The sequence below is a fragment of the Penicillium coprophilum genome (genome assembly GCF_028826855.1).
Source record: "Penicillium coprophilum strain IBT 35676 chromosome Unknown utg000004l_segment0_segment0, whole genome shotgun sequence".
Taxonomy (NCBI): Eukaryota; Fungi; Ascomycota; class Eurotiomycetes; order Eurotiales; family Aspergillaceae; genus Penicillium; species Penicillium coprophilum.
The window spans coordinates 3,476,270-3,490,453 of record NW_026622723.1 but is presented as its reverse complement, the minus strand read 5'-3'; the positions used below and the strand labels follow the sequence as shown (position 1 = coordinate 3,490,453).

Here is a 14,184-nt window from a genome sequence, read left to right as displayed (position 1 = left end):
CGAGGCCTCGTGCGGGGTTTATCTTATCTAGGGTCAAATTGCCCAAGTGGGCAAGCGGGAATAGAGCGAATCCTCTTTGACATTCGCATTCCTGCCTACCACACGAATTGGAGAAGCTTGATCAGTATGGAGACACCTTCTAGCTTTAGAATGATACGCAATCTCTATAACTGTATTCATACTATAGCACATATCACCAACCTGAAAGTCTGGAGTGATTTTGTATGAGAAACCTAAGAATGTTGACGGGCCTGATATGAAACTCCTCCACGTTTGAGACATGCAAATGGCGTAACGGCATTCCATATAGCATTCCATACCGACTACGTAGGACCCCGGAACTAAAAAATGTGAGCGACCTGTTTTACGAGAGCATGTCTTCAATTTCGAGGGACGACCTCACTATAATAATTCCATCATTTTCACTTTATTATGCCTCATCCTTTGGCTATATCTTGAAAATTATCTTTACCATACAATGAAGCTCTCTACCACTGTACTTACCGTGTTTGCACTGGCTACAACGGGCCTGACAACGAAGACGTGTACCCCTAGCTTTGATTATTGCTCTGACGTCCTGATTAAAGACAAAGGTAAGTTGTTTGAATGTCAAGCATTGCTGCCACGAGCTAATTGAAAGAAACTTTAGGGTTCACCGAGGCGAATCTGAAGGATGTTTTAAAGGGATCAGATCTAGAGAAGGAGGATATTAAGAATGTTCTATTCCATTGCAAGAATCCCGGCGATGTTGGACACCCCAAGCTTTGCAAGAGTGGATGCAAAGACCCAGCAACAGAGGGTAGCCACTCGTGCTCAGCATGAGTCAAAGTTCTGCTGTCAACTCCAAATTGGCAGCTGATAACGCAGCAGTGAGACCCATCATACTGGTTGGAGAGGACATTAGATGCACAATTATATCTGGTAGTAAAACTTTGAGTATTAATGCACTGAGGGCAGTCGCAATCAGAAAATGATTCAATTTAGCAGATTATACGAATTTCCTCATAGAAATCGCCACTCCAACACAAGGGTGGAGTGATGAGATGGCAGGCTAACAGTGAAGCAACTCATAGTGGTAAGGTTACAAAAGGGGGTATGAATATGTGTATCACTAGACGAAATTCATTGTATATCCTTGTTACCTAGGACAGATATAGTACGCGAAGGCCGGTTTAGCTTGGTAAATAACGCTAAGCATCGAACCACTTCGGCCGAAGCCCTCTATCAGGGTCGCTTGACTCCAGCTACTACCGTCGACCAATTTTTCAAATGTGTACCCAAGCTAATTCACGCATTCGATATGGCAAGTGGTCAATACCGGAAGCGCCGAAGCCCGTCACTGGGATCTTGGAGGAGCAAAAAGACGCAATGTTCGCGAAGACATGAGCCCATTCATCCGCACGGGCGTGAGATGGTCACCGGATATGTACAATCATATCAGCTTAAATCTGAGGATGCTCTTTTCGCCCTCATTTCTGCTGCTGCTTATGAATCCGACAATAGTAAGAGCTGTAGTATCGTGATTGCGTTCCCTTGAAGTTTTCACCGATTGATACCTCCTATGCGGGGCCGGGGAGGGTTCGTAAGCAATTTACACAAGGAATTAGCAAAAAAACTGCGGGCACAATGCATCGGGGTCGGGGGTGAGAACGTGGTCCGAGGCCCCATGTTGAATGGACACATGGAGGTGGCACTTGACAAAAGTCCTGCGACTGATGCAACACTTCTCTACCCCCCGGAGGCTTCCAAGCGAGGTAGCCTTGTTTCGCAAGTACTACCCAGGTGAGCAACTACTTAACAATAGTTCGTTACAATTATTGTGTACCAAGTTCGTGTCACCCGTCAGACCACGCTTGCCAAGGCTGGTTGAGATCCAATGATAATTTCCAGGATTAACCCATAATAAAGCAAGAAGATCATAGATATGATGAGGTCGATGACCTGTAATTGGGTAGAGTAACAAGAATTAGCGGACCTCGAGGATAGAGAGAAGATGTCATCGGGGCCAGACTCCGGGGGAATTCGAGAAACAAACAAAACAAACAGGATGGAGTGACGTCAAGCAAAATCACTCACCGCCCACACTAAACCCAAATTGACCCAACGGTGACATGTGTCTTGCAGCCAAATTGTAAAGGAACGCAGGTACTAGAAAGGTATTCGCTCAATGAGAAAGATCAGGCCACTCTTATCTTCGGTGGAAATTATATAGAGATATATTCAAAAAGAGTCCAGACCTGTTCATCTTTTTCCAAGAATTCTCTGTACCTCTTGACAACCTATTGTACTTGAGCTTCAAGTTGTTTTGTCTGTGACGCAAAGCACCCACTTCTGCCCGATTTCTCTCACCGGATTGGGTTCGACCCCTCCACATCCCACCCCATCCACAATTGGAGCTTTACAACTATCGAGCTTTCTTTTCTTCTTTGCTTGTTTTCTCCTCACTTTTCATTTCATTCTTTTGATCGACCTGTATTTCAGGTCATCTTCAATTGATTCGATATGGAACCCATTAAGATCGCCACTCAGCCGGCTAAGAGACGCCGTATCGGCGTTCTCACCTCCGGTGGAGATGCTCCCGGTATGAACGGTGCCGTGCGGGCCGTTGTCCGTATGGCAATTCACTGCGACTGCGAAGCCTACGCCATTTTCGAAGGATACGAAGGTCTGGTCAATGGCGGCAACATGATCCGCCAGCTACACTGGGAGGATGTTCGCGGCTGGTTATCCCGCGGTGGTACCTTGATCGGCTCTGCCCGCAGCAAGGGATTCCGTGAGCGTGCTGGCCGTATGCAGGCAGCTAAGAACATGGTTTTGAGAGGTATCGATGCACTGGTCGTCTGCGGTGGTGACGGCAGTTTGACGGGTGCCGATGTCTTCCGTGCCGAGTGGCCTAGCTTGTTGGCAGACCTTGTTTCCGCGGGGGAGTTATCCACTGAGCAGGTGGCACCTTACACAGTGTTGAACATTGTAGGCCTGGTAGGTTCGATTGACAATGACATGTCTGGGACAGATGCCACTATCGGCTGCTATTCGTCCTTGACCCGTATCTGTGATGCCGTCGACGACGTCTTTGATACTGCATTCTCCCATCAGCGTGGTTTCGTCATTGAGGTGATGGGCCGACACTGTGGATGGCTTGCATTGATGTCCGCCATCAGTACCGGCGCAGACTGGATGTTCCTCCCTGAGATGCCCCCGAAGGATGGTTGGGAAGATGCGATGTGCTCCGCAATCACCAAGGTGGGAACTATTCCAGCGTTGCTCGACGTTCCTTCTTTTATCTTTTTTTTTTTTGCTGACTGAGATGTTTTAACAGAATCGAAGCGAACGCGGCAAGCGTCGTACGATCGTTATTGTCGCCGAAGGAGCCCAGGATCGTCAGTTGAAGAAAATCTCGAGCTCGAAAATCAAGGATATTCTTACAGATCGGCTGGGATTGGACACTCGAGTCACCATTCTAGGCCACACCCAGCGAGGTGGTGCGGCGTGCGCTTATGATCGCTGGTTGTCGACACTCCAGGGTGTTGAGGCCGTTCGTGCCGTGCTGGAAATGTCACCCGAGTCTCCTTCACCAGTTATCACCATCCGCGAGAACAAGATCTTGCGCACACCTTTGATGGAGGCAGTGCAAGCGACCAAAGATGTGACGGCGAAGATCGAAGACATGGACTTTGAGGGAGCCATGAAGCTCCGTGATCCAGAATTCAAGGAGTACTACAATGCATATATGAACACTGCGAAGCTAGACGACCCGAAGATGAAACTTCCAGAGGCCAAGGTCTGCACTAAATTCCCCAGCCCCCCCGTTGTGCTCGGGCTCCCCAATATTCCCTGATACTTACTCTTCTACAGAGAATGCGGATCGCTATCATTCATGTCGGTGCTCCGGCCGGTGGTATGAACCAAGCAACCCGTGGCGCTGTTGCATACTGCCTGACCCGTGGCCACACCCCACTGGCCATTCATAACGGTTTCCCTGGACTGTGCCGTCACCACGACGATAAGCCAGTTAGCTCAGTCCGCGAGGTTACTTGGCTGGAAGCTGATAACTGGGTCAACGAGGGTGGCTCAGACATTGGAACGAACCGTAACCTGCCATCTACTGACATGGAGACCACTGCCAAATGCTTTGAGCAGTACAAGTTCGATGCCTTATTTGTTGTTGGTGGCTTTGAGGCTTTCACAGCCGTCAGCGAGCTACGCCAGGCTCGTGAGAAGTATGATGCGTTCAAGATCCCGCTGATCGTGCTCCCAGCCACCATTTCTAACAATGTTCCGGGCACTGAATACTCCTTGGGTAGTGACACCTGCCTCAACACCCTGATCGACTTCTGTGATGCAATTCGGCAGTCCGCCTCCTCTTCTCGCCGACGAGTGTTTGTGATTGAGACCCAAGGCGGTAAATCTGGATATATTGCGACCACAGCTGGCCTTGCTGTGGGTGCTGTGGCAGTGTACATTCCCGAGGAGGGTGTTGACATCAAGATGCTTTCACGCGACATCGACTTCCTCCGCGACAATTTCATCCGTGACAAAGGAGCTAACCGTGCCGGCAAGATCATTCTACGCAACGAATGTGCTTCCGGTACATACACTACCCAGGTGATCGCCGACATGATCAAGGAAGAGGCCAAGGGCCGCTTTGAGTCTCGTGCCGCTGTTCCCGGTCACTTCCAACAAGGTGGAAAGCCTTCGCCAATGGATCGTGTCCGTGCTATGCGTATGTCCATCAGATGCATGCAGCACATCGAAGGATACGCCAACAAGAGCCCTGATGAAATCGCCGCGGACCCTCTCTCTACTGCTGTGATGGGTGTTAAAGGATCGCAGGTGCTATTCTCCCCCATGGGCGGCGAAAATGGACTGGAGGCTACCGAAACTGATTGGGTGCGCCGTCGCCCCAAGTCCGAGTTCTGGCTTGAACTACAGGATGTTGTCAATGTTCTGTCCGGACGTACCCACGCTAGCAAGAACGAAACATGGTCCTGCTATGAGAGTACGTAAACCGACTAGGATCCCGGTGATTTGCTTGTACACCCCTATTCGATTCATTTTCGCGCTGCTCATTTTGCTCCATTGGCCTCTGAGGATCGGTCCCCCCGTACAGTGTTTACTACTGGTGCCCCTTCAACACGGATGTTAACAGTTATCCTCCTTCTACTCTGCAGATTCTTCGAAAGCCGAACCCATGACCTCGGTTCCCAACTCCCCTTGAAAGGATTTCCACCCACAGGACTTCAACTTCTTTCCAACCAACCATTGACTCCACGCCAATGACGCACCCGGGATCTCCTTGAATGTTTCTTCCAAATACGGCCGGCGAGCCATCCGCTAACTTGTGATGTTGAGGGCGATCGTACTAGACGTCCGTTACGCTTTGTACGATGCTATGCAACAAGTCCTCCAGAACCAAGGATGCCTTACGTGACGTTTATGCCTGGGAGTTTGGGTGATTGTGCTTTTCGCTTGATGATTTTTTACCCTTCTTGAACATTCTTGGTCTACGGCATAAAGTGCGTTGTAGATAGAACTATCAATTTCCATCTCGCAATTATTTCAAACAAAACAATAACGCTATAGGCGAGTGCTATTGTGAGGATCGAAGAGGTAGTCAAAAGGCAGCACTAGAATCTCCGAGGGTGTATCAATCGCAGCACTGACCCCGAAAACAGAAAAAAATGAACCCGGACAGACGCAATATTCCAGAATTCAATGTGAAATTCAATGATTACGGGTGTACCGCCTTCTCCAACTCGTCAAGTAGTTCCACAGTCTCAGTGGGGCTTGCGATCCAGGCAGTCGTGGATGCAAGGCGTGCCTAATAAGAAAGAGGATGTTAGTCTGATCAGTAGCCTAGGAGAGATGTATAATTTTCCCACCTTGAAATCATTAGCCCCAGCCGACAAGAACTGGTCGCCAACATGCAGTGTTTTGGCTGGGTCAATACCACCAAAGTAGCGCTGACAGGCGCGCACACCCCACGACTTGTCACCAATATCGACAAAAACATCATTTCCACCGTTGAAAGCACAGAATGGCAATCGTTCTGCGACAGCCGAATGTTGAACCGTGTGCTGGACCACCAATACAGTCTCTTCCAACTGCTCACGGCTGATTCGCACTCCGTTTACCGGGTAGACGCCGACCGCGCGATCCTTCCGCAGAATCGCAGCAGGCAGATTCATGTTTTCGGCACACGCACGTAGAGCAGACTCGGCAATGTCAAGAAGCTCGGTAATATCACTATCACTCCAGGCTTGCATCTCATCCAACAACCATTCGCTCCGCCGCACGTAGACGAGTCGGGCGTCCGAGGTCGGGTCGAAGCGGAATAGATAATTGCTCTCGCCGCCCATGACAATCAGTCCTTGTTTCTGATCTGCGGTAAGAGTAGTGGATTCGTGAATCGCATCAAGTAGACCGTGAAGTCGTTCGTAATACTTCGGCGCCTCGGTGTAGCCAGCCGCTGTCACAATGCCGACCTTGCGATCTTGTTCGAGGAGGCGTACGATGCGGGGGATGACGGGGTTGTCGGATGTGAGACAGGCTCCATCATCGTAGAGTGTTACATCTCCATCGAATGTGATTAGCTTCACATCGCTCGAACGAACCAGACCCAACAGCTGGGCGGAGTTCAGAATAAGTCGGATATCGTTGAATGAGGGGGCCACGAAGCGGCGTCGGCTGATAAATCGCTGCTGATCTTGATAATTGAATGCATCTTCTAGATACAGCTTGGTGAAAAAAGTGCCGATGGTTGGGACGAGGAGATTCAATTTGGATTTGCCAGGGGCATTGCGTTCGTGGTGTTGGACTTCAAAGATTAGACATCCTGTATTTCTTGACTTTTTACAAATCCCACTTACTATGATCGTACATCAGATTCTCTACATCACGCATAATCTCTGCATAGCGATGGTGGGTGTCGGCCGCGACCGTCTTCAGCACCTCACCATTTTCCTTGTAGATTGCGGTGGGCTGGGAATGCAGGACGAAGGGGACAGCCAATAGACCCTAGAGGAATTAGAACTGAACCATATGACATGACTGAGCGACATACTTTGATCCATTCAATCTACAGACTGTTAGTTAGACCCCTGAGAGAGGTAATGATGACTTACCAGTTGATCCCGGCGATGGGTCTACGTGGGGTTAGTGAGGGGCACATTTCTGGCAGCGGATGATCGTACCTTGAGGGCATCTATGGGGAGTTAGTAATGAATGCAATGCAATTATGACACACATACATTCTACTCTGTAACGTGTTGTCATGATTGCAGGAAGGTGGTGCCTGGGGAGATGTCGGGTTCCAAGATGAGCTGGTGCACGTCCCTCTGGGTGACTCACGCGGAGCTCGGAGTAGATCAACACGGAGTGCCAGTCTCGGACCTGAACTATTTCACTCGATTGGTCAATTCGGGTCTCAAATTGGATCTCACCGTATAGCGGATCATGATGACCCCAATTCAAGCTTTTTATCGCCCTAAATAGCTAGACCTGGACCCCGACTCGTAACGCCTGCAATCACTATTGGTCTCCCAAAAGTGCCTCGAACAGAAAATTTTGCATGATCAAGGCATCAGCAATTTCAAGGCTCTATGGGATGAGTTCCGAGGGCCGAAAAAACCCCTCAACGCTGCCACAATGACTGACCAACTCATATCGGAATAGTAGGTGGTTGATTGGAAATATGATGCCTAGGATGAGCAGACATATAAATATCTGCGATGGCAACCTTGTCTTTGAGGTTCAGAAGTCACACAAGTATTGCATATCAAAGAGCCCTCCAGTGAAAAAAAAGCACCGGCGACTTTCATACTTCATCAGAAGCAATGCTAGCTGCATCTCCACCAATCATGAACACACCTAGCCAGTATGAGAATCCACCGATGTATTCCCCATCTGAGGAATTCAACTACTTCATCGATGAAAAGGCCAACACTCCCCTGATCCTCCGACCCCAACAAAACGAGCCCGGGTTTGCTGTTGCATCTGCTCTCAGCCGAGGCTTGCAAGTGCCATCCAGATCCAGAGCCTGCACATCGGGATTCGAGTATCCAGATGAACTGTCTCATTACGACATTTCCAAAGAAGACTGGACACAATTTACAAAAGTGGTTTGCGACGAAGCCAAGCTTTCCCGTCTGCAATGGACCACCGTGGTTGGGAAAGGCCTGGGTGTCATGGCAGTGGGCGGGCTGATGGTCGGCCTTCTGGGTGCTATCCCCGCGATATTCGTTGCCCGTCTCACTAGGAATCGAAGAGAACAACAAAATCTGATCTCGGCACTGGCTGGAGCCCGTGGTGAACGCCTTGCTCGACATATCTCGCAATGGAACGAGACTGTCTTTCAGCCTAGAGGTGTTTTGATCCGGGTCGATTTGCCAGATGAATACTTGAATGACATGAAAGATATGGATATTCGAACGAATCGTGGCTCTGAAAGGTCTCTTAGGGAGATTCAGGATAAGGCCGCGAGTAAGGCGAGAATTGTGATCATCCCCCTGGATGAGCCGACGTCAACGAAGCATTTCCCGGGCTAGGACAACCGGGGTTGAAGGACCGAACAGAAGATTTTGGGAACGAAGCGGCACCTCTATTCATGTATTTCAGCGGGTTGGTAAAAGGCAAAGAACGGGTTAGGATGATTCGAAACGATTCATTCATCATGATAATGTCATTATTCAAAAAAAAAGGAGATTGGCCTTCTATTATGACCGGCAAAGGGACACTAGAGAAATCTAAAAGAAGTCAAAAAAAGTAAGAGTCCAAGTAGTATCTAAACTCGGCCCTCTTTATCCTGCCTCTCAATATGTTGAGCCATCCCGTGCGATTGCACCGCGACTTCCATCTTCTCATCCACAACCTGATCACGCTCATCGGCATCCCGATTACCATAACGACCAATTTTGTACCACGGCAAAGCAAAGAGACGATCCATACTCTCCAGGGAACGGCCTGCCGTTTCCGGAATACTGAACCAGACCCAGGCGCCACCGATAATGGTAATGGCAGCAAAGCACCAGAATGTACCCTTAGGATCAATTCCACCTTTTGACACGGGGAGAAGCATGTTGGGAACGGCTCGCGCATTGCCGTATTGATTGGCAAAGTGGAGGGTCATGGCCATAGAAGTGCAAAGAGCACGGATGCGCAGAGGGAACAGCTCTGCAGTTAGAAGATACTGCATCGAATTCCAGCCCAAGGCCCATCCAAATCCAGAGACGTAGATCATTGCGATAGCTCCCTCACTAGCGCCTTTCTTATCCTCTGGTACCTTATAGCCATCGACGACTCCCATGTCAGGAACGGAAGTCAAGAAGCCTGCGATATAGATCATGGAAATTGCTTGCAGGGTGATACCAAGAAGAAGGGCTCGCTTGCGTCCAATCACGTCAACCAAGAAAAGAGCACAGAGAATTGCGGCCACCAATTTGACGATTCCAAACACAGCGGTGACCAGCAGTGACTCGTTCTTGCCTGTAACTCCCAGCAACTTGAACAGATCCGGGGCATAGACAGTGATACTGCCGGCGCCGGACCACTGTGAAAGAAGTTGAGCCATGAAGGTAAGGTAGACTCGGTAAAGGTTCGATGGGACCAGGAAGGTTTCCTTGATCACGCCGATCGGGCCAGCCCCAAGTGTGGCTTCCATCTCGGCTTCATGTGTTGTTTGGATGCCGGATATCTCACGCATGACATATTCGTCATCGGTTGATAGGCCGCGGATTTTTGAGAGGTTAGAGATGGCCTTCTCGAGGTTACCACGTTTGATCAGATATCGGGGTGATTCGTATTGGAGGAAGGAGAGGAGGAAGATAATGCCGGCAAACATAATGTGCAAACTTGTGGGGACGAGCTATGTCCAAGTCAGTCTCAATGATAGAAATGGTTCAAGGAGGATCGGACATACCCATCGGTTGTGAGTTGCGTCGCCGAGATTGAGCTCGCAGCCGTAATTGGCGAAATATGCAAGTACAATACCCAGATAGACAAAGCCTGTAAAGACACAGGTACAGAGGCCACGGATAGAGGCGGGAGCCTTGCCTTTTTGTTAGTTGATATAAGGTTATGACTTGAATAATGAGCAACTCACAATTTCAGCAAGATATACAGGAGCAACGACAACTGTTTGGCCCACACCGAGTCCAGCAATAAAGCGACCAGCATAGACGGCACTCAGGTTGCCACCGTTACCCATGAAAATTGCGATTCCCACGATCCAAATAACACAAAGTTGGCGAGTTGCCCAGATACGACCGATGCGATCACAAACTAAAAAGGCACTGTACAAGAACAGACTACGTTAGCGATATGCGATCAGACAGAAAAGCGAGCACGGAAAACGTACAACAGAGCACCTCCAACAGATCCAATCTGAACCATTGCGGTAACATTTCCTTTGATATTGGTCTGTTCCACTTCGCTGTACGAGTCATAGTTGATGTAATGTTGAAAGTCCTTAGAGTTGAATGCGCCTGAGATCAAACCCTCATCGACACCTCGGGCAGCGCCCATCAGGCCAAATGAGATAACTGCGAACCATAATCGCCAGTTAAAGACCTCTTTAGGGTCGCCGAGGTCTTTAAGGCGAAAGATATTGACTGGTTTCTTTGCTCCGCCGGCCATGGTGGGCAACACTCAAATATGTAGTTGAATGGAAGGATATCAAAGACAAAGCCGGGTTAGTAAGAGAAAAGTGAACAAAAAGGGAATGTGAGGCAGAGCGGACTTTATAGCCATGAGATCCTGGTTATGCGGGGAAATACTGGGGGGAGCGGAAATTCCAATCCGAGCAAATCTGAATAATCCTGAATCCTGTCAAGACTCAAGAGCCACTTGCAGTCGAAGATGAGCCGCTATACACATGATACACCGGGATAGGCTAAGCCCTGGGGAAAGGTTGCCAAGAGAGCTTGGATCTTCCCATTTGACGGAGTCGCCGTCTTTCACTTCTCGGGGCTTTTTTTTTTCAACGGGACATGACCGAGTAACCGAATCAGCACATGGTCGTACACAATTTGGAATATCTGCAGTTTCACTGCAAGGTCTCTGCAGCTCCCTTCCTTTCGTGTCTCACTGTATCTTCATTCTCAGACGTTCTTCCCTCTCTATTCGATACTCCGTACAAAATACGGAGTACTAGAATACCTCAACCGCCAAGGTTATTGCCTCCCTAAAACTTTGACAGTGAGTTTCGGACAACGTCCGACGAGAAATACGTGTGTGTGTATGTGTGCCGCATGTGGCTTGCAAGGATCATGAGGCCCACAGGGGACATGCCAGCCTTTTTATCGCGGGGGCAAAAACTGGAGAGCTCCATCCTTGACTGATAGAAAGTTACTGATTGGTTCAAAAACCAACACTGTCCCGTTGTTGGTCTGAGATCAACCGCTGCTTGGCGTGGGGTGCGCTTTGACAAGCCGATCACCTCTCTGTTTCTCGCGTGCTTTGACGAATCGTAGCCCAGAGAGGACCGCGCCGAGATGTTCGGCAAATTTAAGTCTCGGTGAGACATATATCTAGGTTCTTTAATTTCCTGGCGACATTGTTTATTATTAATATCTTCCAACGACCGATGTTAGGAAATGGCGCGTACAGCTCTAGGCCATTTGGGCCGTTCTTCGGCGTTCATTGTCCCACTAAGATATTGGTCCTTGCAGGGCACATGTTTGCAGGGTACATGACTTGATATCACGAGCATATTTCGTGGCAACACTTCTTTTACAGGCTATGTATAGTATCGCAATTGAGCTTGCTAATAGTGGGTGTAGAGAGTGATATCAAAAGAACAAAAGCACCGGTTATCTAAAAATGTTCTACGTGCGCTAAAGCCAAAAAAGCTCTAAGATGCCTCGTGTCTTTGCCCGAGAATCGGAGTTCCGAATAGGCAATCTGAATCAATTGAATGTTCGAGGCCAGGGATAGTATGAAAGGATGCGGAGTCAAGCCATAACATCGGAAAATAAGATACAGGACAGAAGTGATTGGCCAAGCTAAAGAGGCTATGGCCGCCAGCGGAACCCAGGATTGCGCCAGTCCAGATCCTGAATCTGTTTCTGCGATAGTCCTGCCAAGGCGCTATGGACATCGACACGAGCACGGCGCCGATTGTCCCATAAGATATAGGCCCATAAGCCGGCCCCAAGAAGTAGGGTGGTAGTCGAAGTTGCCAAGTTGAGTCCATTACCAATTGGATAATCCGGTCCATCAAAAGGCAAGAATGACCAAGTGCTGATCAGCCCGCCGATATTTCCAAACATCACCGTGGTTCCAATTGCCGAAGATCTCGCGGTGTCGGAGATCACATTTGCCGATGCGTGTGCAGTGCATAGAGCGCCAAAGGCAAAGGCTCCACAGGCAATAATAAAGGTAGCTCCATATCGGACCATACTGTCTTCGCTAGCCAGGAACATGATATAACCTATAATCCCACAATGATTAGCATGTGTACTCTGCAATCCGTATATTGCTGCTCGAGAAATTGAGACTCACCGATCATCATCAGCGGTGGACTGATGATGAAGAAGATAAGGCGATGATCAAATCGCCAGCTGAGGAATGGGAATAGTAAAGTGAAAAATGCACCGACGACATAAGGAGGCACAGTATGCAGCTGTTGAGACACCACGGTGGCATCGGGGTAGATGGTTTTGACAATGGTAGGCGCAAAGAATCCAAGACCCTGAACAGTAATGTTGTTCAACATGAAAATTAACGCAGTTACGAAGGTCACTGGGCTGAAGATACCACGCAGTGTCTTGGTTAAATCAAGCTTGTCGAGGACCTCCGTCGTGCCAACACGCTCAGATTTGACACGGGCAATGGCCAGATCCTTCTCTTCCTGGGAGAGCCACCTGGCTGTCTCGGGTCGGTCAGTCAACGTGAAGAACGCGACAACAGCAATTCCAATTGTCACAATGCCTTCAATCGCGAAGATCATACGCCAGCTATGAAGAGAACCAAAATTATCGAGCAGGAGAATACCCGAGGCTAAAAGGCCACCAAAAGCTCCAGCAAGGGGGGCCATGACAATATACAACGACAGGCGGAAAGCGAGTTCACTTCGTCGATACCAACGTGAGAGATAGTACGCAATTCCAGGCATGAGTCCTGCCTCGAACACGCTAGAGGAGAATTGTTAGCATTGTCGAGTTTGCTAAATCTAGGAGACATACCCCAAAAGGAAGCGGACACCGGCTGCGCTGTTCATATCAGTGACAAAAGCCGTCGCGACCGAACAGATCCCGAATCCCAATGTGATCGCTGGAAGCCACCATCCAGGTCCGACCCATTTGCACATGACATTACTAGGGATCTCAAAGATAATGTATGCGATGAAGAATATCGAGAGTACAGCGTTGTAATCATAGCCCTCGAGTTTGAGATCCTTGTCAAAACCGGCTAATTTAGCGTTGCCTATTCGAGGAGAAAAAACGAATTAGTGCTTGAACTGGACATAAAAAATCTAGGAACAATAAGATGGGCTGGTCACACACCAACGTTGGCTCGATCGATGAAGCAAAAAAGATACAAGACTGCGACAGTTGGTACAATATATAAATCAATCTTGAGTCGCAATCTTGACTCGGCGGCTTTGTCAAATTCCACCAGGGGTTGGCCATATTCATCCGTCGCGAGGTGGCCCCTTTCTGCTGCGTCATGGGCGACTTCCCCTATCATATGCTCTTTATGATCTGACATGACTTTTTCATCACCGATGGCCGTAGTGCCTCTTTCGGCATCGGCCATTTTGGAATTATGGACCGTGGGTTGAGCTCGGCGTAGGCAAGGGGGCGGTCAGATGTTCTGAGACAGAGATCCAGGCTCAGGAGCATAGACCGAGGGGCGACCGGGTACTTTATAGCTGTAATAGCTCAATCAGAAGCCCAATAGAAACAGCTGAATGGTAAATCTGGGGTGTGGGGGATCACGGACTCAATCCCGAACTATGATTCGGCTTTTTCATCAGCTGCAATCTCAATCTGCCGCTGCCAAGGGACGATATTTAGTCTGATACTGAGAGTAGTCAGGAATTCCTTGGCAGTCGGAAGTAACAGTGGGAGTACCGGGTCTCGTTGAAGGTGGCTGCGTAGGAAGTCCAATGATAATAATTTCCAACGGCGCGAAGGAGTCAGACTTTAAAGTCTATATCGAAGCACACGCTTGGAACTTCCACCA

The 14,184-nt window shown here is 49.0% G+C and overlaps 6 protein-coding genes across 6 annotated transcripts; 3 read left to right on the top strand and 3 right to left on the bottom strand.

Moving 5' to 3' along the window:
* Positions 1-478: 478 nt before the first annotated feature.
* N7500_005764 (uncharacterized protein) lies at positions 479-822 on the top strand (the record flags this gene model as incomplete). The annotated part of the gene is made up of 2 exons (XM_056676908.1): positions 479-593; positions 650-822. The coding sequence occupies 2 exons, from the start codon at positions 479-481 to the stop codon at positions 820-822; spliced, it is 288 nt and encodes a 95-aa protein (XP_056531908.1).
* Positions 823-2,502: 1,680 nt separating this feature from the next.
* Positions 2,503-5,007, top strand: N7500_005763 (ATP-dependent 6-phosphofructokinase; the record flags this gene model as incomplete). The annotated part of the gene is made up of 3 exons (XM_056676907.1): positions 2,503-3,243; positions 3,320-3,781; positions 3,856-5,007. 3 exons carry the CDS (start codon positions 2,503-2,505, stop codon positions 5,005-5,007), a joined length of 2,355 nt encoding a protein of 784 aa, XP_056531907.1.
* A 724-nt stretch (positions 5,008-5,731) lies between these two features.
* Positions 5,732-7,275, bottom strand: isn1 (IMP 5'-nucleotidase ISN1; the record flags this gene model as incomplete). The annotated part of the gene is made up of 7 exons (XM_056676906.1): positions 5,732-5,821; positions 5,883-6,817; positions 6,870-7,017; positions 7,064-7,078; positions 7,125-7,145; positions 7,194-7,204; positions 7,251-7,275. The coding sequence occupies 7 exons, from the start codon at positions 7,273-7,275 to the stop codon at positions 5,732-5,734; spliced, it is 1,245 nt and encodes a 414-aa protein (XP_056531906.1).
* A 584-nt stretch (positions 7,276-7,859) lies between these two features.
* Positions 7,860-8,546, top strand: N7500_005761 (uncharacterized protein; the record flags this gene model as incomplete). The annotated part of the gene is made up of 1 exon (XM_056676905.1): positions 7,860-8,546. One exon carries the CDS (start codon positions 7,860-7,862, stop codon positions 8,544-8,546), a length of 687 nt encoding a protein of 228 aa, XP_056531905.1.
* A 236-nt stretch (positions 8,547-8,782) lies between these two features.
* On the bottom strand, positions 8,783-10,632 carry N7500_005760 (putative MFS quinate transporter; the record flags this gene model as incomplete). Its single annotated transcript, XM_056676904.1, has 4 exons — positions 8,783-9,862; positions 9,917-10,045; positions 10,100-10,289; positions 10,355-10,632. 4 exons carry the CDS (start codon positions 10,630-10,632, stop codon positions 8,783-8,785), a joined length of 1,677 nt encoding a protein of 558 aa, XP_056531904.1.
* Positions 10,633-12,008: 1,376 nt separating this feature from the next.
* Positions 12,009-13,755, bottom strand: N7500_005759 (putative MFS transporter; the record flags this gene model as incomplete). Its single annotated transcript, XM_056676903.1, has 4 exons — positions 12,009-12,427; positions 12,499-13,130; positions 13,182-13,422; positions 13,503-13,755. 4 exons carry the CDS (start codon positions 13,753-13,755, stop codon positions 12,009-12,011), a joined length of 1,545 nt encoding a protein of 514 aa, XP_056531903.1.
* Positions 13,756-14,184: the final 429 nt, after the last annotated feature.